Source organism: Rhodotorula graminis, assembly GCF_001329695.1.
Source record: "Rhodotorula graminis WP1 unplaced genomic scaffold RHOBAscaffold_20, whole genome shotgun sequence".
Classification (NCBI taxonomy): domain Eukaryota; kingdom Fungi; phylum Basidiomycota; class Microbotryomycetes; order Sporidiobolales; family Sporidiobolaceae; genus Rhodotorula; species Rhodotorula graminis.
Window position 1 is genome coordinate 83,871 of NW_017264947.1, and position 25,764 is coordinate 109,634.

Below are 25,764 nucleotides of genomic sequence, written 5' to 3' on the forward strand. Positions count from 1 at the left end.
GGGCGGGTCGGGCTTGACTGCGCCGGGCGGTCGGGGATGGGCGGGAGCGCGGTCGGCCGAGCGACAGGAGCGGGTACTGCATGGGCGACATGGCCGGGCTGCCGCCGCCGGACGACGACGAGGCCGAGGGCGACGAGCGCGAGATCGAGAGCGGGTGCGGAGGGCGCGAGCGCGGCATCGGGAGGTGCAGGGGGATGCCGCCCGGATTCTGCGCCGTCGGCGTCTGGCCATCGTTGGGCGTCGTCGGCTGCACGAGGGCGACGGGCGCGTACGCCGTCGTCAACATGGCCGGGCTCGCCGACGACTCGCTCGCGGGCGTCACCATCGGGCTCGACTGGGTGAGCTGGATGCCCGCGCTGGACACGGCGATGCCCATGCCCTTGAGCGACTCGGGCAGCGACATGGTCGCCGCGCTCGGAGGCCGGCCGACTGCGTCGCGCGACGACGGCGACGTTCTGGCGGTCGTCGCCGTGCCCGTCGACAGGAGCGACGTCGCGCTGCCGGCGCTCAAACTGCCGCTCGAGCCGCCGCTGCCGCCCTGCCCTGCGGCCGTGCGGGGCGAGATGGCGCTCGCGGCGGCGAGTGCGACGTGCGGGATGCGCAGCGGCGCGACACGAGCCGACGACGACGACGTGGAGGATGCGGCGCGCGACACCTCGGGCCACTCGGCCGGGGCCGGCGGCGCGCCGGTGCGAGCGGCGTCTGCTCGCGAGTCGACGTCGCCGACGCCGTCGCCCGTCGCCGTGGTCGACGCGCCGTACGGCTGCTCAAACTCCCAGCTCGAGCCGTCGCCTTCTCGCGACGTCGTGGTCGTTGCCGCCGCCGCTGCGAGGGCCGAGGACGACGCTCGTCGCTCGGCGATGGCGCTCAGGCCAAACGGGTTCGTCGACGACGACGATCCGAGCGTCGGCGTGCGGTCGGCGTGGTTGTACGAGTCCTTGCGGCGGTACGGGCCCGGGTGGGACGAATACAGCGGCGAGGCCGGCAGGGCCGGGTCGGGCAAGGCGTGCGCGTCGTGCTGTTGCGGCGCCCGGGACGAGTCGCGCCATGGTCGCAGGATGAGGAGCGAGTACCACGGGTCGTCGGCCGAGGTACTGGTGCCGGCGGCGCGCTGCGGGAAGAAGCGCGACACCTTGACCTCGGCGGACCAGGACCCGCCCGACGCCTGGCCGCCTCGCAGCTCGAGCCGGTCCGCCTCGGCCCACCCTTGGTCGGCGCCGAAGAAGGCGGCGCTGCCGATGCGCGTCTGCTCGCGGTCGGCAAGGGCGTCGAGGACGCCTCGTGCGTCATCGCCGGTGGCGCTCAGGAAGTCGTGCGCGGTGCCCGGTGGCGGGTCGGCTTCTCCCTGCTTGACGGCGACGTGGCTCGGCGGGACGCCGAGGATGGTGCGCGCCGCCTCGTTGAGCGACTGGAGGCGGAGGTTCGAGTCGAAGACGAGGTGCGGGAGGGGGAGAGCGTGCAGGAGGAGCTCGGGGATGGTGGGTGGTGGTGCGTGTCGTGAGCTGGGTGTCAGGGCGGACGCTGAGGAGGGATCGGCATGGCGAGGGAGGGGAGGAGGGTGGGCCATGACGGCGTCGTCGACGGCGGCGAGGCTGCGGGGTCAAGGCGAGGGTCAGTAACGTCGTGTAGGTGGACTATGGCGAGAGAGAGGCTGGCGCGGGACTCACGAAAGAGCCGAGAGAGCCGCACACCCACACGCGCCGCACGAGAGGTTGCTCGAGGTGGAAGAGCGAGGCTGGAGGAGGAGGAAGGGGAGGGGACGAGGGGTGGGAAAGGGTTAGCGCTCGTGAACTGGTGCAGGGCGGTGCACAGTGCTCGTGTGCTGTGCAGGACCTGGCACGACAGTCCAGCAGGCGCGCCGGACCAGTACTCGCTGTTGCTCGCGCCCGCGGCCCACCTCGAGGCGGAGACGGCGAGCACGAGCGACGGTCCTGCAGTGGCTCTGCGCGCAGACGGCATGGACCCACCCGCGTCCTTGGCCGTGTCGGGTCGTGCTGAAACAGGGCGGCACGCGCTGCGGGGCTTGACGAGGCCGGCCGGGACGAGGTCGTCGAGCTCTCCGACGAGGCAAGCGGTCGCGGGCTCGCCTGGTGCGACGGCGCACGCGATCGCGGTGCAGGAGAGGGGCGCAAGACTCACAAGAGAGCTGGCACGACCACTTGGAGGTACCCGATCGCGCCTGGGTCGCTGTGCGGAGGTGGGAGGAGGACGGGTCGGCCTCGTCTGGCGGTCGTCGGCGAGGGCGGGTTCGGCCAAGTGGCTCGCTCGATATCTCGCCGTTCTGCTGCTCGAGCTTGTCGTGCTTGCGTGTCGAGTACGCTGTGCTTTGCTGACAGGGGAGGAAGCTCCTGCCCGACCAGCTTTGGCGATGACCTGCGCCTGGCCTCGGCCGCTCGCCGACTCTCAATTTCGCTCGGTCCCTTCCGCGCACAGCAGCAGGGCGATCGTACGAAGAACGGCCAGCTTGTGCACGCGCAACTTTCGCGGCAACTGTCCACGGGAGGCCGCCGAGACCGCCGTTGGCACCGGAATGACGAGGTCAAAGGACACTGCGCGGCCGAGCGACGACGGTCGGCCTTCCCAAATCTTCGGGCTGCGCTCGCTCTCCAGGTTCGCAGAAGCGAGAGCGCGGAACGCGGTCGCCGAAGCGCGGTACGGTACGAGCGCAACCTCGAGCGCCGCTCTGAATGCGGCGGGAGGCTCGAGCGCCGCGTCGCACTTGCCGTAGCCTTTCGCGCCTCTCGCAGATACTTCTCATGTATCGCAAACAGGCCACGAGTTGCACGCGCGAAAGACCGAGAGCCTCGAGAGCTCTACGCCTCCATGGCCCGGCACACCTCCTCCCACCGCGCCTCGAACGCCCGGACAGCGCGCTCGCCCCCCTCGAGCTGCAGCGCGCCCTTGGCCCGACGCACCACCTCTTGCCCCTTGACCGCCTCGCCCGCGCGCACGAGCTCGGCCGCATAGTCGACCCACGCCGCGTCGTCGGCGTCCGGGTGTGCGACGATGCGCTCGTGCAGCGCGCGGCGGAACCGGGTCGACGACGGGCCCGCGCTCGGCAGTGCGGGGCCGGTCGGGTCGAGGAGGGACCGCAGAAAGTCGAGGCTGAGGGTCGGCGCGCTCGAGAGGAGGGCGGCAAGCGACGACTCGTACGACGCGGGCGCGACGAGCGCGAGATAGGCCGCGTACCGCCGGGGCAGGAGCTCCCTCGGCGGGTGCGCCTGCGCGTCGACAAACGTCGACTCGAACACGGTCGACGAAAGCGGGAGCGCGTCGGTGAGGAGGACGCGGCGGATCGATGCCTCGTACCACGCGGCGACGGCGCCCGGGGTCGACGCAACGGCGCTCGTCGACTCGGTAAAGTGCGCGTACAGGTCCCACAGCTTGGTGCTGTAGGGCAGGGCGCGCGTCGCCTGGACAAAGAGCGGCGCGACGTCCGAGTCGGGGAGCGCGAGCGAGCCCGCCGTCTCGAGGCGCGCGACCCAGACCTGCTCTTGCTGTGCGGGCGGCGTCGGCGCCGAGCCGAACTGCTTGGCCATCTTCTTCGAGAAGGCGAGGACCTGGGACGAGGGCGCAGAAGTGCGCAGGAGGTGGCGGAGGTGGAGGAGGGCGAGGAAGGCCGACGGCGGGGCGGCGGCGAGCGCCGAGGCGAGGTTGGCCGACAGGAAGGCGAGCTGTGGACGACGCGAGAGAGACACAGTGAGCGGTGAAATCAAGAGAAAGAAGAGAAGAGAGAGAGAGAGAGGCGGGACGTGAAACCTTAAAAGCTTTAAAAGCCTTATATATTCTTTTTTTTCTTATAAAACTTAAAACCTTAGAGGCTATTTAAGTTGCTGATTTATATTAATTTTATTGTTCAAACATTGCCCTTGGCCGCCTTGCGCCCGCCGCCTTGGCCGCCGCCGAGCCCCTTGAGCACCGCCCAGTACTCGTCGCACGCCTGGCCGACCGCGTCGACGAGCTTCTCGCCGCTGACCTTGATCGCGGTCGGGTCCTCGGGCTCGGCCACCTCGGCGTCGTCGGCCGAGCGCTTCTTCGACTTCTTGCTCGGCGGCGCGTACGCGACGTCGTACAGGGGCCGGGTGGCGAGGAGGTGCAGCGCGGCAGGGTACGAGGGGGACGAGGGCGAGACGTTGGCCGAGAGGGAGGCGTAGACGTGCGAGAGGAGGGGGAGGCGAAGAGGGGAAGGGAGAGGGCGAAGGATCGAGAGGAGGAGCTTGTAGGCGAAGATCGAGTGCGAGTAGGCTGCGGGCGCGTGCGCAGAGCAGGGTCAGCTCGCCGGATCGGTGGAGAGGCGACGATCGAGGGAGAGGGCAGGGACGTACACTTGAGGAGGTTGTCGATGACGAGGCGCACGATGGCGCCGTCGAGGAGCGCCTCCTGGCCCGACAGCGCCTTCTCGTCAATCTCCTGCTTGAGCTCGGCGTCCTCGTCCTCGTCGGCGCCCGGGAGCGCAATCTCGTCGGCCTGGCCCTCGAGCACGTCATCGACCGTCTCGCTCGGCGCGTCCTCGCCCGCCGCCGCCGTGCCGCCGACGCGGACGATGTCCTCGGTCGCGCCCTTGCCGATGCCGAGCACCTGCCAGCGCTCCCTCAGGCGCTCGACGAACGCGACCTCGACGCGGATCCACTCGCGCCATACGAGCTCCTCGGGCCCGTCGACGCCGTCGTCGCGCCTCGCGCCCTTGCGGCCCTTGAGGAAGCGCAGGGCGCGCATGCACAGGCGCCTCGCGCCCTCGGTGTTGCCGCCGCCCATGCCCTTGCGGTCGCCGTCCGACTCCCACTGGCTCGCGAGGACCCAGTACGGTGTGTGGGTCGGGTGCATGGCGATGGCGGCGGCGAGCGTGCGCGAGACGAGGAGCGGCGAGGCCTGCGTGAGGCTGTGCGCGATGCTCGCGTCCCACAGCGTGAGCGATTCGGGGAAGCGCCGCACGGCGAGGCGGTGCAGCTGCGTGACGTGCGCCGAGATCGAGTGGTCCGACAGCGACTTGGTGCCGGCCGAGGCTGTGCGGAGGGTGAGGGACAGAGGGTCAGCCCGGGCGCGGTCCAGCTCGGCGGCCTGCGAGGGACAGAGAACAAGGGGACGCACCGATGCGGGCGGCACGGGCCTTGCGGAGCTTGTCGAGCTTGCGCTCGTAGTCGATGTAGCGCAGGAAGTCGGTCGGCTTGGTGCCACGGCCCTGGGCGAGGCTCAACTCGAAGCCACGTCGCTTGGCGACGATGTCCGAGATCTCATCCTGTTTGCCCGGTTCGAGGTCAGCTCGCGTCCGTCTGAGGGCCTGGGAGGGAGAGAGGGGCGCACGCGAGTGAAGACCTTTTTCTGCTCGAGGTCGCGGAGCTCGGGGAGGAAGCGCTCGAGCGCGAGTTGGACCTGGACGAGAGAGCGTGTGTGAGTATGCTGGACGCGGTCTCGAGGTGGCTAGAGGCGTACCTTCTCCATGGCAAGCTGTTGGCGGAAGCCAGGATCGAGCTGAGAGATGAGACGCAAAGGGGCGGTGTCGTGGCGCGCTCTCAAAGTGGGGCAGTCTGGCGTGCTCTAACAGGCGTACGAGAGCTCTGCAGGGCTGACTGGACCCTCTGCAGACCCGCCGGAGCGACGAGACGAGAGGCCGCCTCCCGGCCCGCGCGATGGCCGGTCGCCGCCTCCCTCTCTCTCCTCCACCACCACCACCACCACCAGCACTCGACCACGATGAGCGCCTTCAGTGCCATGATGGGCGGCGCCGAGTGCTCGACGTCGAGCAACCCGCTGTCGTCCCTCCTCAAGCAGCAGCAACAAGACCACTCGCTCCACCACCAGGGCTTCACCGCCCCGGGCACCAGCACCAACCAGGCCGGCCAGCCAGGTGCCGCCTCGATGCGCTCCTACACGGCCACCCCGCCCGGCCACCAGCACCTCCAGGGCGACCGCGACGCCGACCGCTTCTTCCACCCGCACCACCAACACGTCGCCGCTTCCCCTGCCGCCGGCCCGCTCGCCCTCGACGCCATGCGCCGCGAGCTCGACAACGTGTCGCGCTCCTCGAGTGCTGGACCGATCAAGGGCGACCGAGGTGCGTCCCCTCGCTTCCCTCTCTCTCGAACTCCCCACGCTGACCAAGCCCTCGTCGCGCGCACGCAGAGTGGGCGTCGCAGTACCAGCCCGCGGGCTCGTCCCTGTCACCGGCCGACATGGCTCGCATGGACGAGCAGTTCCGCATGCAGCAGCACCAGGGCATGCCGTCCGACTTTGCCTGTGCGTCCTCGTCCCCTCCCCCCACCCACCTCGACTCGATGGCGAGACTGACTGCCTCGCGCCGCACGCAGCCGAATTCCGCCAGCAGCAGCACTTCCCCTCGGCGTCGGCCGCGCCGGGCTTTGCGCCCGCCGCCGGCCCCGCATCGTCGTCGTCGACGAGCGCTATGTACTCGCGCCCCGGGTTCGCGCCGTCGTACGGCAGCTACGGCGGCGGCATGATGGGCGGCATGCGCTCGTACGGCGCCGCACCTCCCGTCGTCCAGCAGCCGCAGCAGGCCGACGCCAAGGGCAAGGGCCGGTTTGTCGAGCTCGACGATGCCGACTGGGAGGCCCAATTTGCCCGAGTCGGCGACGCGACCGGCGCCGAGGCGGCCACGGCGACGAGCGAGCAGCAGCAGGAGCAGCAGCAGCCGCAGGCCGACGCGACGGCCAACGTGCTCGACGGCGAGATCCCGCTCGACGCGACCGAGTCGGACGCGCAGCTGCTCAAGGACCTCGAGGCGACGTGGGCCCAGCTCAAGGGCCAGCTCGGGTCGGCCAACGCTCAAGACGCCGAGCTCGCCCAGTGGGAGGCTCAGTACGGCTCGCAGTTCAACGACCTGCACGGCTCGCCCCTGCTCGACACGGACGACGACGACCTGTTCGGCACGACGCCCGACATCCGCCGCGCGCCGACCTGGACCCGCGACAACGTCGACGCGTTCCTGTCGGACCAGTCCGCCTTTCCCTTCTCGGAGGACAACGCCTACCTCGAGCGCCCGGGCGACATGTACGCCGAGGGCCTGCGCCTCCTGAGCGAGGGCGCGCCCCTGAGCGAGGCGGCGCTCGCGTTCGAGGCGGCGTGCCGGGCCGACGAGACGCGCGCAGAGGCGTGGAAGGCCGCGGGCGAGACGTGGGCGGCCGACGAGCGCGAGGCAAAGGGCATGCGCGCGCTCGAGAAGGCCGTCGCGTGCGGCGGGCCGGCCGGCGTCAGTGCGTGGCTCGTGCGTCCATCTCTCTCTGTCTTTCTCCTTCTAAGCAGGCAGGGACTGACTTTGCTCCTCGTCGCTCGCAGTCGCTCGCCGTCGCGTACGTCAACGAGGGCCAGGAGCTTCGCGCGCTCGCGACCCTCGAGAAGTGGCTCTCGCTCGCGTACCCGTCCATCTCGCTCCCGGCGCTCGACACGGCCGCGCTGCGCTCGCCGTGGGACGCGTCGAACCGGGTCGTCGACCTGTTCCTCGCGGCGGCCCAGGCGGGCCCGCAGGCGCGCGCGCCCGGCCAGTCGGACGAGCTCGGCGTCGTCGACCCGGACGTGCAGGTCGGGCTCGGCGTCTTGTTCTACAGCAACAGCGAGTACGACAAGGCCAAGGACTGCTTCGAGGCGGCGCTCAGCGTCAGGCCCAACGTGCGTCCCCTCGCTCCTTTCTCTCCCTCCCTGGTTCTCTCCTTCCCCTTCCCCTTCTCTCGCCCGCCTTGCCGGCCCCTCCCTCTCAATCCTCTTCCCCCTCTCGAGCCCGACCCGTCGCACCCGAGCGAAGCCCTGACCCCGTTCCTCGCTCGCAGGACTTTACGCTCTGGAACCGCCTGGGCGCGACGCTCGCCAACTCGGGGCACCCCGAGACGGCCATCGACGCGTACCGTCGCGCGCTCGACCTGCGCCCGACGTTTACGCGCGCGACGTACAACCTCGGCGTGTCGTGCCTCAACATTGGGTGCTACCACGAGGCGGCCGAGCACTTGCTCGCGGCGCTCCAGGGGCAGATGACGAGGGAGGAGGCTGGGCGCAAGGGCGTCGGTGCGGTGGGCGACCAGGACATGGGGCGGGCGCCGGACGGGTCAGAGAACCTGTGGCACACGTTGAGGAGGGCCTTCCTGTGAGTTTCTCCATTCCTTTCTTCGCCCCGAGCTCTCGACACCTCGTCCCGCCCACCCTCTCTCCTGCCCCCTGTCGAGCTCCGCATGAAGCCGAGGAACCCGCACTGACACGTCGTCGTCCTCCTGTCCGCCGCTCGCAGGTGCATGGTCAGTTCCCGCTTCTCTCTCTCGCTCTTCCCTCCCTCCCGCTCCCTCCCCCTCATTCTCTCTCTCTCTCTCTCTCTCCCTCTCCCGCTCCCCCTCTCCCTCCCCACGCCTCTCCCGCACCCCTCGAACCCGCACTGACCACCCCTCGACCCGCCGACCTGCAGGAGCGCCACGACCTCGCCGACAAGGCCATGCCCGGCACGAGCCTCGACATGTTCCGCGCAGAGGGCTTCGAGTTCTAGAGCCGAGCCGAGCGCTACGTCTCGTCGTCGTCGTCGTCGTTGTCGGCGGTGGCGGGCGAGGACGAGGACGTCGTTGTCGGCGCGCTCTCGGACCCCTTCCTCTCTCTCTCTCTCCTTCTCTCTCCTCTCCCTGTCTCACCGACACGAAGCACCCTGTAACACGCATCTGTTCCATCTTCCTCTCGTAATCGTCGAAACGACAGCTGAGAGATCGAGAGCGAGAGAAAGGGGGAGCGCGCTCTGTCTATTTCGTCGCGAGGATCGCTACAAAGCTCGCGAGGATGAGGGCCGCTGTTTGACGATGTGGGAGTAGGTGCGTCAGTCCCTCGTTCAACTCGTGCAACTCGCTCGACTCGCTCGAGAGCAAGGTAGGAGAGGGAGAGAGAGAGAGACAGGGGCGACGCACCAACGGCGGCTGCACCGAATCCGACGCTGCGCCTCGAGGGCGGGAACTGGCTCGGCTCGCGCATGAGGGCCGTCTGGATCGTGAAGTAGCGGTGGGTGCCTGTGGGTGGATGGGCGGGCGCGAGGGAGGGAGGGGGGAGAAGGGGTCAGTGCACGTTCGGGGTCGTCTCCTCTCGAGCGAGAAAGAGAGAGAGAGGCAGTCGAGCGCACCGAGCAGTAGGAACACGAGAGCGAGGGCGATGAACGTCCCCCCGATCGGCTTGCCCAGGTGGCGGTACTTTGTCGAGTCTCGCGGCGCAGAGTTGGTGGCGGCGGCGACGATCTGGGCCTGCTGCGCCTCGAGGAGGGGGACGAGGGGCGCGAGGGACGGGTTCGAGGTGGCGAGGGAGGCGAGGGCCGAGGAGAGGGAGGATGCTGCTGCTGCGGAGGAGGAGGAGGAGGAGGAGGAGGAGGAGGAGGAGGAGGAGGAGGAAGAGGAGGAAGAGGTGGTTGTCGTCGAGGGAAGGCGGAAGAGTTGCGTGATGGCTGCGCGCGGGGAGGAGAAGAGAGTGAGCGTCCACAAGGCCTACGAGGAGCACGGCGAGCGAGCAGGCCGTCGTCGCCCCGCCCACGCGCCGACGTCCTTCGAGGAGAGTCGAGGACGCACCGATCCCGATGCTGGCGAGCCCGAGGCTGGTCCGCAGCCACGCGAGAAAGGTGCGCTCGCTCGCGAGGTGGTCGCGCGCGACGCTGCCGCGGTTCTCGAGCTCAAACACGAGGCCGCCCCACCTCTTGCGGGTGCGCGGCGCCGTGGCTGGTGCGGGTGCGGGTGCTGGTTGTGGCGGGGCGGCGGTGGTCGTGTTGGTCGAGGCTGGGTCGACGGGGCTGTCGTCGACGGTGGCCTTGTGCTTGCCGTTGCGGCTGCGGAGCGAGGCGGAGGGCGACGGCGGGCGGTCGGTCGAGAAGGGCCCGGCGGCAACGGCGGCGCGGGTCGGGTAGACGAGGGGCGAGGTGCTCGGACCTGCGTCGAGCTGGGTGCGCTCCTGCATCGAGCCGTACGAAGTCGTGAGGCGAACGAGGCGGCGGACGGGCGAGGCGGAGACGGATCGTCGCTGGACTGGCAACAGAGGCGACTGAGCACTCGGCAAAGGGGACTGCATGGGCGGCGGGTGGGTGAGCTTGAATCGAGTCTCTGGATAGAGAGCAGAGGATCTGGTGCGCACCTCGAGGCTTGAACGAGGCACGAGCAGCTCAGGGACGACGAGGATGGCGTGCGCGCGCGAGAGTGCTGTCCCCGCAGCTGCGAGGTGATCGGGCGGGTCGAGTACGTGTCGAGGAGGGCGTGCTGCTCCTCTAGCTGGTAGGCGAGTGTATCAGTCGCGGTCGGGTGAGAGGGTGAGGAGGAGGACGAGAGGACGAGGCGGTGCTAGCTCGGCTGGTCGCTCAGCTCGCCAACCGCTGCACCTGGTGAGCCTGTTCTTGCTCGCGCAGATGGACAGGGTACTCTAATCTGCGTTGCACATCCGTCTGTCCTCACGAGAGCGAGAGCCGACGAGGGACAGCTCGCCCCCCTCGACCGACTTCATCAGCTCTCGCTCGGCTCTGTCTCCCTCGCTCCTGCACCTCGCCCAGCTCGACCAGGCGAGCAGCTGCCGCACCCACCCTCGACATGGCGCGCCGCCCACGCTGCACCGTGTGCGGCTCCAAGCGCTGGCACCGCGACGCCCTCTCCGGCTCGATCGTGTGCGACGAGGGCCACCTCCTCCAGGGCTACGTCCACGAGACGACCGACACCCAGGAAGGGCCCTCGCAGCACACCCAGACCACCCGCCGCATGCGCAAGAACAAGCACAAGAAGCACCGCCCGCCCTCGAACCACCACTTTCACGGCCACCGCGCCCGCTTCCTCCACTACCAGGCAATCCAGCTCGTCCTGCGCCACCAGCTGCGCGCCCTCATTGACGACCTCGGCTGGCCCGCCGAGCTCGAGCCCGTCGCCCGCGACCTGTGGCAGCTCGTCGTCGCGAGCTCGCACCTCGAGCCGACCCCAGCGGACGCGACCCGCGACGACGAGCCGCCGGGCAGCTATGCCGGGCCCCGCCCCGGCTTGCGCTACGCGCGTAGGGGGCGGCACAAGTACGGGCCACGCGGCGGTGGAGGAGCGGGGCGCGGGCGCGGCGGGCGAGGCGGGCGAGGCGGGCGAGGGCACGACGACGATGACGACGAGGACAGCGCGGGGGGAGAAGCAGACGTCGAGCGCCAGAGCGAGACGGACGAGTCGGCGCGCTCGTCGTCGTCGTCCGGGAGCAGCAGCGGTGGCTCGGGCTCGGACACCGAGTCGCTCGGCGACCAAGCCGACGACGAGCGGCCGCGCGCAGCCTCGCGCGGCCCGCTCTCGGGCCCACCGTCGCCCGCCATCCCGCCCCTCACGCCACAGCACGATGGCGAAGGCGACGGCGGCCCGTCGCCGTTCAACCCGTTCACGCCGCCGCGCCGCACGGCGGCGGCGTCGGCTCAGCGCGAGCGCGCACGCGCGCGCGTCGTCGACGACCCGCGCGACGCGCCCCGTCTTGAGTTCACGCTCCTCATCGTCTACCTCGCGTGCGTCACGCTGCGCCTGCCCATCTTCCTGTCGGACGTGTTCCGGTGCGTTGCCCTCGTTCCTCCTTCCTCTTCTCCTCCCCTTTCCCGCTCTCGAGACGAGGATGAGCGACTGACGCTCCCTCTCGCACTCGGCAGGCTCGCCGAGTCGTACCAGATCCTGTACCTCGATGCGGCGGCGCACTTGCCGCGCGACATGCAGCAGCACCTCGACGGCTCGACTCGAGACGCTCTCTCGCCCAAGGTGCGCCCCCCCTCTCTCTTCCCTGTCTTCCTCTTCGCCCTCGACTGACGCCTCCCCCCTTCCGTACCTCTCCTCTTCTCGCTCTCCTCGCTGCACTTGAACCGGGCCCTCGTCAACGCGCCCAGGCCGTCCCGCACCTGTACTCGCACACGGCGTCGCTCGAGCGCCAGCGTGACGACTCGGCCGAGGTGTGGCTCCAGCGCCTGGTCGTCCTCTTTCGCGACGACTGGGGCGTCCACTTCCCCGAGGCCAACGTGCCGCTCGTCGTCGGGCGCGTGGCCGACTTGCTCGCGATGCCGCGTACGTTCTCCTCTCTCTGTCTCGCTCTCTCTCTCTCTTCTCTCCCTCTGCGCCCTCGCGCCACCGTCTGCCACATCTCCCCTCTCCTGCCTCCCCTCGCGCGCTCCAGAGCCCACATTAACGCCCGACCTCGCCGCCCGCAGCGCTCGTTCCCCTCCTCACGACGCACCTCCTCTCGCACCTCCCCGGCCCAGCCTCGTTCCACCTCGCGACCTCGTCACACACGCCCGCGCCGTCCTTCTGGCGCGCGCGCCGCGACGGCGGCGACGGGACCGGGCGGCGCGAGGGTGAGTGGCCCCGCATGGGCAAGCGGCTCAAGGGCGCCATGGACTGGAGGGGGGCGCTGCCCGAGGTCAAGGTCGCGAGCTTGGTGGTGGTCGTCGCGAGGCTGCTGTGGCGCCTCGATGGGGAGGAGGAGAGCGGGGAGGAGGCGCGGGACGAGGAGGAGGGCGGAACGAGGTGCGTCTCGACGATTCCCCAGTCTCTCTCCCTCTCTACGCGCACGTCCTGACGCCTCGCCCTGCACCGCAGCTCTCGATCAAGTCGGCCCGACGACCTGCTGCCCTCGCGCGACACCTGGCTCGCAGCTGCCGAGGCGCTCGCGGCGCTCGACCCGCCGGGCGACCTCTCGGCCCTGTGGAGGTGCGTCGGCGCTCGCGCCCCTCTCGCCTCTTTCTCTTCCTCGACCATCGAGGGCGAGAGTACTGACGATGGGCGGCCTGCTCCTTGTGCGCAGAGGCGACGTGTGCGACTTGAGCGGCGACGAGATGGACGCGTACCTCGAGTGGTTTGAGCAGCACATCCTGAGCGACGAGAAAGTTCCCTCTCGTGCGTCCTGCCTCTCTCTCTCGTTCATTCGGACTCTCTGCAGCCATTACTGACTCGCCTTTTCCTCGACGGCGACACGCAGGGTTCGCCGACGTCGCGCGCTTCTTCCCGGCTCCCGAGGTCTACGACCCGCCCCGACCGCAGTACGGCCCCGAGGCGTACCTCGACAAGGTCGACCGCATCCTCGAGCCGCTGTACGGCCCTCGCGCCCGTCCACCGCCGCCCTCGTCGCGGCACGACGCCCCGAACGGCGCCGCTGCTCGGCCGGCCGCACGCGCCAACGGGTTCGAGCCGCTGTTCCCGCCGTCGAGCACGCCGGCACCGCCGACTTCCCCTCCTGCGGCCGACCGACGGGCACGAGTCGCCGACGACCGCTCCTCGCCGCCACCGCCGTCGCCCTCTCTCGCGGCCGCAGCTCCCTCGGAGCCAGCTCGCGCCGCATCCCCTCCACGCGCGCCTCCCTCCCACCTCCCCTCCGTCCTCCCCTCCTACGACCACACCCACACCCTCGCGCTCTCGACCTCGCCCGCCACGGCGCTCCCCACCGCGCTGCACCGCCTCCTCACCCTCGTCGCGCACCACCTCACGCCCGCGCCGCTCGCGCTCCACCCGGCGCTCGCCGGCGCCGCACCGCGCGACGACACGCGCGGCGTCGCGAGCTTGGTGCCTTTCGTCGAGCAGGTCGAGTGGGCGCTCGAGAAGGGACTGAGGGGTGCGAGCGCGGGCGCGCGCAGGCTGGGCAAGCTGGAGCGTGAGGGCGAGGGGGGCGAGGACGAGAGCGAGGGCGACGCGGCAGGGAAGGGGGACCGGCAGCGCAGGCGGGTGCGCAAGGGCACGGTTTCCGTTGACGAGGGCGAGGTCGGCGCGCTCGAGCGCGCGGGGAAGCTCGCGGCGCAGGCGCCGGGCGTCGACCCATACATGTTCGAGTACGCCGACGGGCAGCAGGGGCTCGGTGGGGCTGGGTACGGCGAGAGCGAGGACGAGGACGAGGGTGCGGGCTCGGGCTCGAGATCGGGCGCAGGGTCGGGCGAGGAGGACGAGGGGGAGGGCAGCGACGACGAGGGCTCGGCGAGGTCGATGGGCTCGGGCAGGTCGGGCACGCCGGGCGGACTCGTCAACTTGCGGCTGATCAAGACGGCCGAGTTCATCACGTCGAGCGACGACGAGGAGATGGACCTCGACGACGACGGGGCCTGAGCGCATCTCGGCTTGCAATCCACTCGCTCGTCCTTCTTTGCCTCTCTTGTTCTGCGGGTTGCTCTCTTCCTTGCCACGAGAATCGCTCACGGCAAGAGAGAAAGAGAGAAAGACGCGAGCCGCTCTCAAGGCGGCGACGAGCCGGCGCGAGCTGGGAAAACATGCGGCTGCAGATGCATTGAAACGAGGGGGCTCGTGAGGGTACTATGGACGACGACGTCGCGGCAGGACAGAGGATGCAGTGCGAGTGCGAGGACAGGCGATAATGGAAGAGGGAGAGGGCGCGAGAGGGAGGAGAGGGGAAGGGAGGGGATGAGTGAGGCCGCTCAGGCAGTCGGGCCGGCACTGTCGGCGAGGTTCTCTTCTCGCTGGCGCTTGCGGGCACGCTTCGACTCGTACTCGTGCCACTCTCCCTTGACGTCGGCGAGCCTGTTTGGCGGGCGAAAGGCGGCAAAGTCAGTCCGCTTGGCCGGTTCGAGGCGCTCTTCGAGGGAGAGAGAGAAAGAGAGAGAGCGATTCGACGCACATGGTGGGCATCTCGGGCTTGGGCTCCTCGGTCGTAAAGTAGGCCATGCGGAGCGCCTCGTCGGCGGTCGGGCGCATGGCCGGGTTGAGCGCGAGCAGGGCGTCGGCGAGGTCGAGGCCGGCCGGAGACAGGTACCTGCGACGAGGGAGCCAGGTTCGACGACGGGTCAGTCCGGATCGTCGAGAAGGGAGGAGTGGAACGAGTGCGACGCACTTGGAGAAAGTCGGGCGCAGCTGCGACTCGACGGCGTCCTTGGGCTTGACGAGCTCGTACCACGGCAGGTCGTGCAAGTCGGGCCACGTCTCGACGCTCGGCGTGCCCGTCAGCTTGAAGATGACGTCGAGCTGGTGGATCTCGTCCTGGCCGGGGAAGACGGGGCGACGCAGGAAGAGCTCGAGGAAGATGCAGCTGCGGACGAGGACGGACGAGCGAGTCAGTTGACGGGCTTTCGGGTTTCGAGAGGCGGACGATCGGGACGCACCCTGCGCTCCACATGTCGACGCGCTCGTCGTACACGGTCGCGCCGAACAGGAGCTCGGGCGGCTTGTACCACTGCGTGATGACGCGGTTCGTGTAGTCGGCCTTGCGCCCTCGCTGGTAGAAGCGCGCGAGGCCAAAGTCGGCAATCTTGAGGACGCCGTTGCGGCTCAGGAGGATGTTGGACCCTTTGAGGTCGCGGTGGAGGACGCCGCGGCGGTGGATGAAGCCGAGCCCTTCGAGGAACTGCTTCATGAGCGACTTGAGGTGCGCCGGCGAGAACGCGATCGTCGGGTGGTGCAGCACGCCCGTCAGGTCGTGGTCGAGGTAGTCGAACACCATGTAGACGTGACCTGTCGGCGGGCGAAAGGGGAAGAAGTGTGAGGACCTTGTTCGAGGAAAAGGACGAGGACCAAGAGGACGACGGCGACGCACCTTTGGACACGAGCATCTCGAACAGCGACACGACGTTCGGGTGCCGCAGGCTCTGCAAGAGCTTGATCTCGCGCACGGCCGTGACGGGGAACCCGTCCTTCTCGGCCTCCATGCGGATGCGCTTGAGCGCGACGAGCCCGCCCGTCTCGACGTTGCGCGCCTTGTACACCTTGCCGTACGTGCCCTCGCCGACTTGGACGAGCCGCTCGTACAGCTCGGTCGGCGCGGCGGGCACGGCGGGCACGGCGGGCGCGCCGGCAGAGGTCGAGTCGGGTGCAGGCGTCGGCGGCGCAGACGGCGCCTCGGCGGCGAGGACGCGCTCGTCGCCTCGAGGCGTCGCCGGCTCGTCGCGCGAGCGAGGCTGCGCCTTGGGCGACGGCGGGACGCTCGGCGCGGCGGACCCGGGCCCGTGCGCCGCCGCCGAGCCGTCGGCGTCCTCGACCGGGGCGCGAGCAGGCGACGACGACGCCGCAGCGTCGGGACCGACAGCGAGCGGAGCAGGCGCAACGCCCCAGCGCCGCTCGTGCACGGGAGCGACGAGGTTGGCCGACGTGATGGGCGCAGACGAGGGCGGGACCTGCGGCGGGCGCATGCTGCCCGCCGGGCGCTCGTACGACGCCGGTGCCGCTGCGGGCGCACGCACAGGTGCCGCATCGACGTCGGTGAGCCCGGACCGGCTCGACCGAGGCGGCGGGACGTCGCCGCCATCGCGCACGGCCCACCCGCCGCGCGCCGACGACGACGACGAGCGGTGCAGCGGCGGGTCGACGTCCATGCCGCGGGCCGGGACGCTGCGGTCCCGACTGCGAGGGCTGCGGCTGCGGCTGCGAGGGCTGCGCGTGCGGCCCGGGGCGCGATCGACGTCGTGAGGGCGCGAGCGCTCGCGCGAGCTGCGGCGGCGGTCGCGGTCGCGGTCGCGGCCGTACTCGCGCGCCCGGTCGCGGTCGCGGTCGTTGTCGCGCTCACGACCGTGGTCGCGCCGCTCGCCGACGACGGCCGTAAAGTCGCGGTCCCTCCACCCTCGCTCGCGCTCCCTCTCCCTGTCCCTCGGCCGGTCCCTCCCCAAGTCCCGCTCGCGCTCGTCCTCCCTCCTCCGCCTCTCGCGCTCCCGCTCGTCGACCTCGTCGCGCCTGCGTCGCTCAGTGAGACGGTCGCGGTCGGCCTCGTCGCGCTCGCGCTCGCGCTTCTTCTTGTCCGCGAGCGCCTCGCGCTGCCGACGCTGCTCCTCCTCCTCCTGCTCCTCGTCGGCCGCGCTCTGGAAGAACCGGCGCACGTCGCCGCCGCCGCCGTTGCTCGCGCTGCTGGTGCCGGGCGGGGCGGGGCGCGCGCTGCCGACGGCGGCCGAGGACGACGACGAGGCCGACGGCCCGAGCGGCGGCGAGGCGTGCTGAGCTCGCGCGTGCGCCTGCTGCTGCTGCTGCTGCTGCTGCTGCTGCTGCTGCTGCTGCTGCTGGGCCTGCGCCGTGATGGGCACGAACCCAGCCCGGGCCGCCTTGGGCCCCGTCGGCGGCGCAATCTGCACCTTGACGTTTGCGCCGACGGGGAGCGCGTTCGGGTGCGGGCGCTGCTGTTGCTGCTGCGGGGGCGCGCCGCCATACGTGCGCGGGTGGACGGCGAGCGGCGCAGAGGGCGGGCGCGAGCCGGGCTGCGACTGCTGCGACTGCTGCTGGAGGGCTCGAGGGCCGGTCGGGACCGGCGGCGGGGCGTGCGCGCCATAGTACGCCGACGTCGAGGTCGTGGTCGCGGTCGACGACGACGGGCCTGCGCCGTTGCGCGCGCCCGCAGCAGCCGTCGAGTACGACGAGGGCTGGGTCGGCGCCGCGCGCTGCGTGTACGCCGCCGCGACGGCCGCGCTCCCCGCGAGCGCCGCCGACGACGACACCTTGGGCTTCTTGCCGTCGTCAGGCACGCGTGCGGGACCCGGCTCGGGGCTGCGCAGCCGCTTGGACCTCGCTCCTCCTGCTCCGCCTCCTGTTCCTCCTGCGGCGCCGCCGCGCTCCCGCTCCCTGCTCCCGCTCCGGCTCCGGCTTCTCCCCCTCCCGCCAGCCCTCGATCTCGACGTCGAGCCCGCCGCTCGAGGACGAGCAGCAGCCGCCGCCGCCGGCGGCGAGCGCGACATGCCCTCGCTCGAGCACGACGAGCCGCGGCGCTTGGGCCGGCGGCGCGGTGCGGGCGGGGTGCGCGACCTCGACCTTGACCTCGACCTCGACCTCGACCGCGAGCGCGACCTGGACCGAGAGCGCGACCGCGACCGAGATCGCGACAGCGGCGAGCGCGACACGACCTCGCGCTCGCGCTCGCGTGGCCGGCCGCGCGAGGCCGGTCCGACAGGGGCGCCGCCGGTGCGGGACGAGCGCGACGAGCGCGCCGGGGACGGCGAGCGGGTCCTCCTCGGTGCGCCGCCGCCCGCGCTCGGACCGTCGTACCGGTTCTTGCTCGCGCTGGCGCCCGAGCCCGACGGCGCCGGGTAGGCCCTCGCCGCCTGCTGCTGCTGCTGCTGCGGCTGGTGGTGGTGCTGCTGCGGGCCCGACGGCGGCGGCGGGTAGCCCACCGACGGCGGGTACCCTGCGTCGCGCGTGTGCGCGTGCCCGGGCCCGGGCCCGTACGGCGCCCTCGCCGTTGCGCCGAACGCGGCGCCGACCCGGCCGTCGTACCCCGCCGAGCCCGCCGGCGCGGGCGCAGCGACAGGCGGCGGGTAGCCCCAGCCGTTGCCAGCCTGGTGCGGGTGCGGGTGCGGGTGCTGGTGCGACGGCGGCGGCGGCGGCGGTCGGCGGTCCCACCCCGAGGCGTGGGCGTGGTGCGGCGGCGGGCCGTAGCCTGCGTCGCGCGGCGAGGGGCGGTCGTCGACGGGGAGCGGGGCGCGCGGCGGTGGCACGCGGTCGCGGTCGCGGTGGTCGTACGCCGTCGTGGTGGTGCTGCGTGGGCCCGAGGGCGGTGCAGGGTCGACGGCGGGGTCGCGGTAGCGGGACGAGGAGGATGGTGTGCCGTTGGCGTTGGCGTTGGAGGACGAGGAGGAAGGGGGAGGAGGGTAGCCCGTGCTGGGTGGGTACGGCGCGCTCGAGTAGCGGGCGTGGTGGTGGGCGTGGTGGGGCGGCGGGTAGCCCTGCGTGGGCGGGTACGGCGCGCGTTGAGCGTGTGGCGGTGGGGCGTAGTAGTCGGTGCGGGCTGGGGCGTGATGAGCGGGAGGAGGGAGGGGAGCGCGACCGTGAGGAGGAAGTGGAGGGTAGCGCGGGTCGGGGCGGTCGTCCGGGTACCGGCCGTGGTGGCCGCGGTGCGAGCTCATGTCCGTCGTCGAGGTGGTGCTGCTGGTGGCCTTGGGGCGGCACGGCGTCGAGGTGGAGCCGAGGGTCGACGAGGCGACGAGGACGAGGGAGGGGGAGAAGAGCGACCGTCAGGACATGGGGCTTGGCTGAACTGGTGAGGCACTGTGCAGGCTCACCCTGCGCGTGTCGTGCTGCACTGCTTGTCGACCCCCTTGGCCTCGGGTGAGCCGACGGCGGCGAACGAGAGCTCGACGCGAGTTGGGCTCGAGGGCTCGACAACGGCGTGCGTGCGCTTGGTGGCAAAGCTCGAGGGACCCGAGAGAGCTGCTGCGGTGCCCTTGTGAGGGTGCTCGGACTCGCTGGACGGTCGAGAGCGAGTCGAGCGGTGGATCGAGCGGGCGAGACGAGCCAACGTCGGTCATGGCGTCTTTGCACCCACTCGCTCTCGCTCAGGCTAGCCGGGACCGCCCCAGTCTTACTCGCACACCGTACAGCGCCATCCTCAACCCACCGCCGCAACCCCCCAGAGCCGTGTTCCCTCCCTCCTCCTCGTCGTCTCCCCCACCTCGCCTCTCGCCGCCATGGACGACGACCCACAACCCGAACCATGGCAGTCGACCCGCGCAGGCAAGCGCATCCAAGAGCTCAACGAGGTCGAAGAGGTGCGCCCTCCAACCCCCTCTCTCCCTTTCTCCTGCCCCCGTCGAGTTGGCTCACCTCGACCCGCACCCGCAGAACATCGCCGCACTGCTCCACTTTGCCGGCTGCACCCTCGCCGCGCTCCACCCAGACCCACTCTCGACTTTTACCTCGCGCGAGCTGGCCACGGACGAAGCCGAGGACGAGGGCGACGAGGGCGGCCAGAGCGCGAAACAGCCCAAGGGCGACGGCGACGACGCCAAGCTCGCCGACTTTGCAAAGTACGCCGAGGGCTACTACTCGACGCTCAACGTGCGTCCTCGCCCTCTCCCTCTCCGTCTCTCACCGCCGCGACTGACCCTCCCTCCCGGCGGCACCGCACTCGCAGGACATCCAGCTCGCGCTGCGCACCTCGATCCGGCACCTGCGCGTGTCGCGCACCTCGTCGGCGCCGCTCGTCGACCCGCTCTTTGCGAGCCTCGTCTCGGGCGCCGGTGCGGGTGCGGGTGCGGGTGCAAGTGCGGTTGGGCCGGGCGGCGTCGCGAGGGCGGGCGCGCTCGAGGCGCTCGAGGGGGGCGTGGGGAGGTGGAGAGCTGGGACGGAGAGGCTGCCGGTGCGGGGTGGGGCTGGTGGGCGGAGAGGAGAGGGCGAGCTCGAGGAGGACGAGCGAGGGAGGCGAGGAGGAGGAGGAGTGATCCTCGTGCTCTGCCTTGGAGCGGGGATGCGTGGCGTGGGTTGGTGAGGGCGCTCGAGGCTGGTGGCGTGTAGAGCAGCGTGGTGCAACCTCGAGTACAGAGTTGCGACGAAAAGGCGAGCCGCGAGCAGCTTCCCCTCTCGGACGCTCGGCGGGGCGCGCCCCCGACCTGGAGGTCGACCTCCTCCTCGCTCTCTCACCTCCACCCACCACCACCCGCGACGATGCTCTACGCCACCGCCGCACTCGCCCTCCTCGCCGCCTCGCAAGGCGTCGAGGCCAACATGCACCGGTGCGCCCCCCCTCTCTCTCTCTCTCTCAATCGCTCGCATCGGGGCTGACGACCTCCCTCACGATGGCGCGGCCCCCTCCCCCTCTCGGCCCACGCAGCATGAAGCTCCACCGCCTCGAAGCTGCCTCGTCCGACCTGTCGGCCCAGACGGCCCACCTCGCCGACAAGTACGCCGCGCGCCTCGGGTTCGGCAACTCGCAGCGCCCGTTCTCGTCGCGCAAGGCGGGCACGTACCCGCCCAGCCGCGACGACGAGTTCCACACCATGCTCGAGCAGGACCAGTTCAACGACCAGCTCGCAAAGGGCGGCCACGGCGTGCCCCTCACCAGTTGCGTCGCCCTCCTTGCCCCCACTCGGTCCGCCGCACCGCCACTGACTCGCCATCTCTCCCTCCCTCTCGCAGACTACCTCAACGCCCAGTACTGTGCGTCGAGCTCTCTCTCTCTCTCTTTCCATCGACGGCAAGGTGACTGACTCTGTCGTCGCCGCGCGCAGTCGCCGAGATCACGCTCGGCACCCCGCCCCAGTCGTTCAAGGTCATCCTCGACACCGGTGCGTCCCCCCTCTCTCTCGAGAGACTCGATCTAGGGCACTGACACAGTGTGTGCACACAGGCTCGGCCAACCTGTGGGTCCCGTCGACGCGCTGCTCGTCGATCGCGTGCTTCCTGCACAGCAAGTACGACGCGACCGCCTCGTCGACCTACAAGGCCAACGGCACCGAGTTCAAGATCCAGTACGGCACGGGCTCGCTCGAGGGCGTCATCTCGAACGACGTCATGACGATCGGCGACCTCGAGATCAAGAAGCAGGACTTTGCAGAGTCGACCGTCGAGCCGGGCCTCACGTTTGCGTTCGGCAAGTTTGACGGCATCCTCGGCCTCGGGTACGACACCATCTCGGTCCAGCACGTCGTCCCGCCGTTCTACAACATGCTCGCCCAGGGCCTCCTCGACGAGCCCGTCTTTGCCTTCTGGATGGGCTCGGACCCGGAGCAGGGCGAGGCGACGTTTGGCGGCCTCGACGCGCGTCACTACACGGGCAAGATCGACTACGTGCCCGTGCGCCGCAAGGGCTACTGGGAGGTCGAGCTCGAGAAGGTCAAGTTTGGCGACGAGGTGCTCGAGCTCGACAACACGGGCGCCGCCATCGACACGGGCACGAGCCTCATTGCGCTCCCGACCGACATTGCCGAGATCATCAACCGCGACATTGGTGCGTCCCCTCTATCATGGCGTCGAGGAGCGGGAGAAAGCGACTTGGGAAGGTCCGTGGACTGACTCTGGCCTTTTCTCCTCTCGCCGTCCTGCAGGCGCCAAGAAGGGCTGGAACGGCGCCTACACCGTCGAGTGCTCGACCGTGCCGAGCCTCCCCGCGCTCACGCTCTACTTTGGCGGAATTCCGTACAAGCTCGACGCGAAGGACTACATTCTGTGCGCCCCTCTCCTGTCTCTCGGGCTCTCCCGTCGTCTCTTGACCGTGAACTGACCCTGCTGTACCACCGACACACAGCGAGGCGCAGGGCACTTGCATCTCGGCGTTCCAGGGCCTCGACATCCCGGCGCCGCTCGGCCCCATCTGGATGTGCGTCGCCCTCCCTCCTCTCCTCCCTCTCCTTCTCTTCCCTTCTGGACACCTTCACTGACGCCTCGAGCACGCACGCAGCATCGGCGACGTCTTCCTGCGCAAGTGTGCGTCGGCCCCTCCCCTTCTCGTCGCCGTCGTTTAGCGCACGAGCCTCACTGACTCGCTCGCCTTTCCGCCTCTCGTCCCTCTCGCAGTCTACACCGTCTACGACTACGGCCGCAGCGTGCGTCTCTCTCTCTCTCGTCATCGTCGTCGTCGCTGTCCCTGACCTTGCCCCCTCGCGCAAAACAGGCCGTCGGCTTCGCCAAGTCGGCCTAAGCGCCCTCGCTTCCCCCCTCCCTCCCTTGCTCCATCCTCGCGCACCTGCGCCCTATCCCAACCCCTCCCTCCTCCTCCCCTTGCTCCTCTCCCACCTTGCCCTGTATCCTCCCCCCTCGATTCTCTCCACAAATCCCCACAACGCCCGACCCGACTCTCTTTCAGTTTCTCCTTGTCACACACTCGCAATCTTCGAACCAAACACAGTCGCTGTTGAACCTCGGGTCGTGTTCGGGCCGGGAGCGTGCGCGAGAGAGAGAGATAAGGGGAAAAGCCAGCCGAGAGGGGAGAGAGAGAGAACGCTCGAGCCCTTTCTTTGTCCGACTTGGGCTCGTCGGCGCTCGGCGGTGTCAGCATCGGCCCGTGTCAAGGGCAGCACTAGCTACGAGCGTCGCCTCGTCGTCGCTGTCGTCGGAGCAGGCTCGTCCGGCTCGTCGCCCTCGAGCTCGTCGACTTTCCTCTCTCTCTCTCTCTCTCTCTCTGCAGCTCTGCCCCTCTCTATCCTCGCACGCCGCGCACACGAACCAAAGCACTGCATTTCTCCTCGCTCGCTCGCTCGCTCCTCGCTCGTCTCGCCTACTCGTCCCCAGGGCCCGAGCGGCGTCCTGCGCCGCTCGACTCGGGACTTGACACGATGGCGCGATCAGTACGAGTCGGGCTGCAGGGCGTCGGCGTGCTGGCGCGCCTGGCGCTTGACTTCCTCGCGGTCTGTGAGAGCGGGAGCGGGAGAGAGGGAGAGGAGGTGGGAGGAGGAAGAGGGAGGAGGAACGTGCGCGCGCGAGGGAGGGGGACGGAGAAGGATGGACGGGCAAGAGGGTCAGTACGTCGCCGTCGAGAGACGCCAAGAGAGCGTGTAGGACGCACCCATGAAGTCGAGGCCTGCAGGAGGAGGAGGCGGACGAGTTGGCGAGGGGAAGGGAAGCAGGAACGAGAGGGTCAGGGCTGCTCTCGCGCTGCTCTCGCTCGACTCGTGCGAGGGAAGTGTAGGACGCACCCTTGGTCTCGATGAGCTTGTCGGCCTCGGCGGCGGCAAAGGCGGCAAACAGCTCGCGGGCCTGCACGACATGCGGAACGTGTCAACCTCGCGCTCTTGGAAGAGACGGCGGAGCTCGTCGGTTTACCTTCTGGTGGCTCTCGGGCTTGCCGTTCTGCTCGCAGTGACGAGCGTACGCGCGCTGGGCCTCGAACGCCGCGGCGCCCGCGATCAACTCGTGCGTGAGCTGCGTTGGGCGAAGGGGAGGGGGGCGGAAGGTCCGAGTCAGCTCGCGCGACGTCGCCGGACGAGGGGGCACAGGAACGAGGGGGACGCACCGACGACTTGTGCTGGTTCTGGACGGCCTGGGCGGCCTGGGCCTGGTCCGAGTCGTTGCCGAAGAAGTCGACTGCGAAGAGGGGGGTCGTCAGGGCGCGTCTCGACATTCAAAGAGCGGACAGGGACGCACACATGATGATGCTTGTCGTGAGAGGTGCTGGTAAAGCTGAAGAAGGGCTGTGCAGTGAGGGCGAGAGGTGAAGGAGAGAGAGAGAGAAGGAACGACTGCCCCACCTCGGCGGTCCGTTGTTCGCCGTGCGTGAGTGCGCAGCAGCCTCCGCTCGCGCGCTCATGTGCGGCCTGTGTGAGCTGCAGCATCAGCACTCGCCCGCTTGCACCGCCGAACCACGAATAGCTGCCGCTAGTCGCGCCTGAAATAGCTCGACAAGTTGAATTGCGTCGAGGCTCGCCCGTGGTGCATGCGCTCAGCCTCTCTGCGTCGACATGCTTTCGCAGCACGGGTGGCAGGAACGAGCGAGGAGGAGGCTGTACAAGTGAGCCGGCGCGCTGAGGGAGAGGTCAAAGCGCGAGTTGCGCAGACGGCCTTCTCAAGTCGCCGAGGCCCGCATCGTCGACCTCTCGTGGCTGGCTCGCTGTCCGACGCTGTCTGTCCGTAGAAGATCCAAGCAGACGTCGCTCTCAGAGGAGATGTGCGAGAAGAAAGTCCATTGCTCGCTCGCTGCGCCCGACGAGCTCCATAAGTCCTCGCGCCCTCGCCCTCTCGCTCCGCCGCTCCCTCGTACTCTCTCTACGCCGCCCGACCAGCGCCCCGACAAACGCCCACCCGGCGAACACGGGCGCGATCTGGCCCACGAGGAGCATGCCGAGCACCTTGTCCGACCCGCGACCGTGGCCAGTCGGGTGCGGCTGCTCGGCGCCGAGCACGAGCCCCTCGACGCCGTCGAGCTTGGTGTGGATCTGCGGCGGACGAGAGACGAGGAGAGAAGGGGCGGTACGAGGGGCGTGGGAGGGGGAGAGAGCGAGGGAGGGAAGAAAGAGCGTGTCAGTTGCGAGCCACGTGCGCCGGCTCCTCGAGGAGGTCCAGGAGGAGGAGAGAGATCGGGACGCACCACGTCGCCCCACTCGAGCGCCCTCACCGCCCACACGCCATCTGCGTCGCTGCCCGAGACCTGCCACCGCGGCCCGACGGCATCGCAGTCGGCGAAGCTCGTCGACGCGCCGGCGGCGCCGCGCACGAGCGCCCTCGCCTCGGCAGGCGCGACGTGGCACCACGACGCAGCACGATTCGTCGTAGCGGCGTACAGGTGCTTGAGGAGGCGGCCGATGTACGCGACGAGGCCGCACCGGCCGCAGCGGAACAGGGCGGTCGCGCGGTTGAGGACGAGGTCGAGGTCGGCGGGAGGGATGGCGCGGTACGCGGGCTCGATACCGTGGCGAGGGTCGTAGTCGATGAAAGGCGAGGGCGCGGTCGAGAGGGCGTGCTGGACCGAGGAGGGGAGAGGGTCGCCCTCGGCGAGGAGGGTCCGAGCGACGCGGTTGAACAAGATCAGGCGGTCCTCGCGCATGACCTCGACGGCGCGCAGGATGGCGTGCGGCAGGACGGCGACGAGGTGGTGATGCCGAACGTCGGCGCCGGCTGGCGCCCACAGCGAGCGGACGGCGGGGAACTTGAGGAAGACGTCGAGCGGGCACAGGAGCGGTCCCGCCTCGGGGCCGAGGCAGCGAGCGACGAGGTCGTGGAGCGGGCTGACGACCTGCTGCTGCGCCTCGCGGTGCGCGCGCGCCTCGGCGTCGGCGTAGTACTTGCGGCGCTCGACCACCCAACGCCGGACGCGGACCTGGTACTCGTACCATTCTGTCAAACGGGCAGCGTCAGTCGCTGTCCGTGCTTGACAAAGGGAGGCAGGAAAGAGGGAGCTCACCATAGTCGGCGAGCGGCTCGGTGTCCTCGCAGAAGCGGTCGATCTCGACGTTGTACTCGCCGCGCTCGTTGCGGGCAGTGCTGCCCTCGCTCCGGCCCGACGACAGCGACGGCGCGAAGGCGTGATATCGGAAAACGTACGACTCGAAGAAGCCGTTGATCCTGCGGACAAGCGTTGTCAGGTTAAAGGTGGGGAGGCGAGACGCGGGCGAAAGTTGGGACGCACTCGGGTTCGGGGCAGCCGAGCTTTTCGAGCTCGTGAAAGATGCTGTGGTGCGACTCGCCGGAGATCAGTCCGTCGTGCAGC

At 69.9% G+C, this 25,764-nt stretch overlaps 7 protein-coding genes across 7 annotated transcripts; 3 read left to right on the top strand and 4 right to left on the bottom strand.

Moving 5' to 3' along the window:
* Positions 1-18: 18 nt before the first annotated feature.
* On the bottom strand, positions 19-5,442 carry RHOBADRAFT_56467 (uncharacterized protein; the record flags this gene model as incomplete). The annotated part of the gene is made up of 8 exons (XM_018418362.1): positions 19-1,592; positions 2,140-2,187; positions 2,818-3,674; positions 3,863-4,245; positions 4,326-5,003; positions 5,089-5,236; positions 5,302-5,370; positions 5,431-5,442. Coding segments are annotated over 8 exons (3,765 nt in total), but the record flags the coding sequence as incomplete, so codon positions are not given.
* Positions 5,443-7,512: 2,070 nt separating this feature from the next.
* On the top strand, positions 7,513-8,093 carry RHOBADRAFT_19172 (uncharacterized protein; the record flags this gene model as incomplete). The annotated part of the gene is made up of 2 exons (XM_018412472.1): positions 7,513-7,620; positions 7,779-8,093. Coding segments are annotated over 2 exons (423 nt in total), but the record flags the coding sequence as incomplete, so codon positions are not given.
* Positions 8,094-8,723: 630 nt separating this feature from the next.
* Positions 8,724-9,912, bottom strand: RHOBADRAFT_47580 (uncharacterized protein; the record flags this gene model as incomplete). Its single annotated transcript, XM_018415011.1, has 4 exons — positions 8,724-8,770; positions 8,886-8,984; positions 9,095-9,409; positions 9,531-9,912. 4 exons carry the CDS (start codon positions 9,910-9,912, stop codon positions 8,724-8,726), a joined length of 843 nt encoding a protein of 280 aa, XP_018267674.1.
* Positions 9,913-10,532: 620 nt separating this feature from the next.
* On the top strand, positions 10,533-14,065 carry RHOBADRAFT_56469 (uncharacterized protein; the record flags this gene model as incomplete). The annotated part of the gene is made up of 7 exons (XM_018418363.1): positions 10,533-11,509; positions 11,603-11,708; positions 11,834-12,008; positions 12,152-12,467; positions 12,540-12,650; positions 12,745-12,836; positions 12,919-14,065. 7 exons carry the CDS (start codon positions 10,533-10,535, stop codon positions 14,031-14,033), a joined length of 2,892 nt encoding a protein of 963 aa, XP_018267675.1. The 3' UTR covers positions 14,034-14,065.
* A 116-nt stretch (positions 14,066-14,181) lies between these two features.
* On the bottom strand, positions 14,182-16,531 carry RHOBADRAFT_30794 (uncharacterized protein). The gene is made up of 6 exons (XM_018412924.1): positions 16,241-16,531; positions 15,472-15,832; positions 15,041-15,389; positions 14,773-14,967; positions 14,560-14,694; positions 14,182-14,462 (listed from the first exon to the last, which is right to left on the bottom strand). The coding sequence occupies exons 1-6, from the start codon at positions 16,244-16,246 to the stop codon at positions 14,360-14,362; spliced, it is 1,149 nt and encodes a 382-aa protein (XP_018267676.1). The 5' UTR covers positions 16,247-16,531; the 3' UTR covers positions 14,182-14,359.
* A 3,758-nt stretch (positions 16,532-20,289) lies between these two features.
* RHOBADRAFT_49042 (uncharacterized protein) lies at positions 20,290-22,488 on the top strand (the record flags this gene model as incomplete). Its single annotated transcript, XM_018415219.1, has 10 exons — positions 20,290-20,359; positions 20,458-20,687; positions 20,763-20,783; positions 20,855-20,911; positions 20,974-21,573; positions 21,671-21,791; positions 21,871-21,942; positions 22,024-22,049; positions 22,140-22,168; positions 22,237-22,488. Coding segments are annotated over 10 exons (1,253 nt in total), but the record flags the coding sequence as incomplete, so codon positions are not given.
* A 288-nt stretch (positions 22,489-22,776) lies between these two features.
* RHOBADRAFT_65776 (uncharacterized protein) lies at positions 22,777-23,774 on the bottom strand. Its single transcript, XM_018418772.1, has 6 exons — positions 23,706-23,774; positions 23,575-23,645; positions 23,385-23,483; positions 23,258-23,318; positions 23,128-23,142; positions 22,777-22,971 (listed from the first exon to the last, which is right to left on the bottom strand). Exons 1-6 carry the CDS (start codon positions 23,707-23,709, stop codon positions 22,907-22,909), a joined length of 315 nt encoding a protein of 104 aa, XP_018267678.1. The 5' UTR covers positions 23,710-23,774; the 3' UTR covers positions 22,777-22,906.
* Between the last annotated feature and the right edge of the window lie 1,990 nt (positions 23,775-25,764).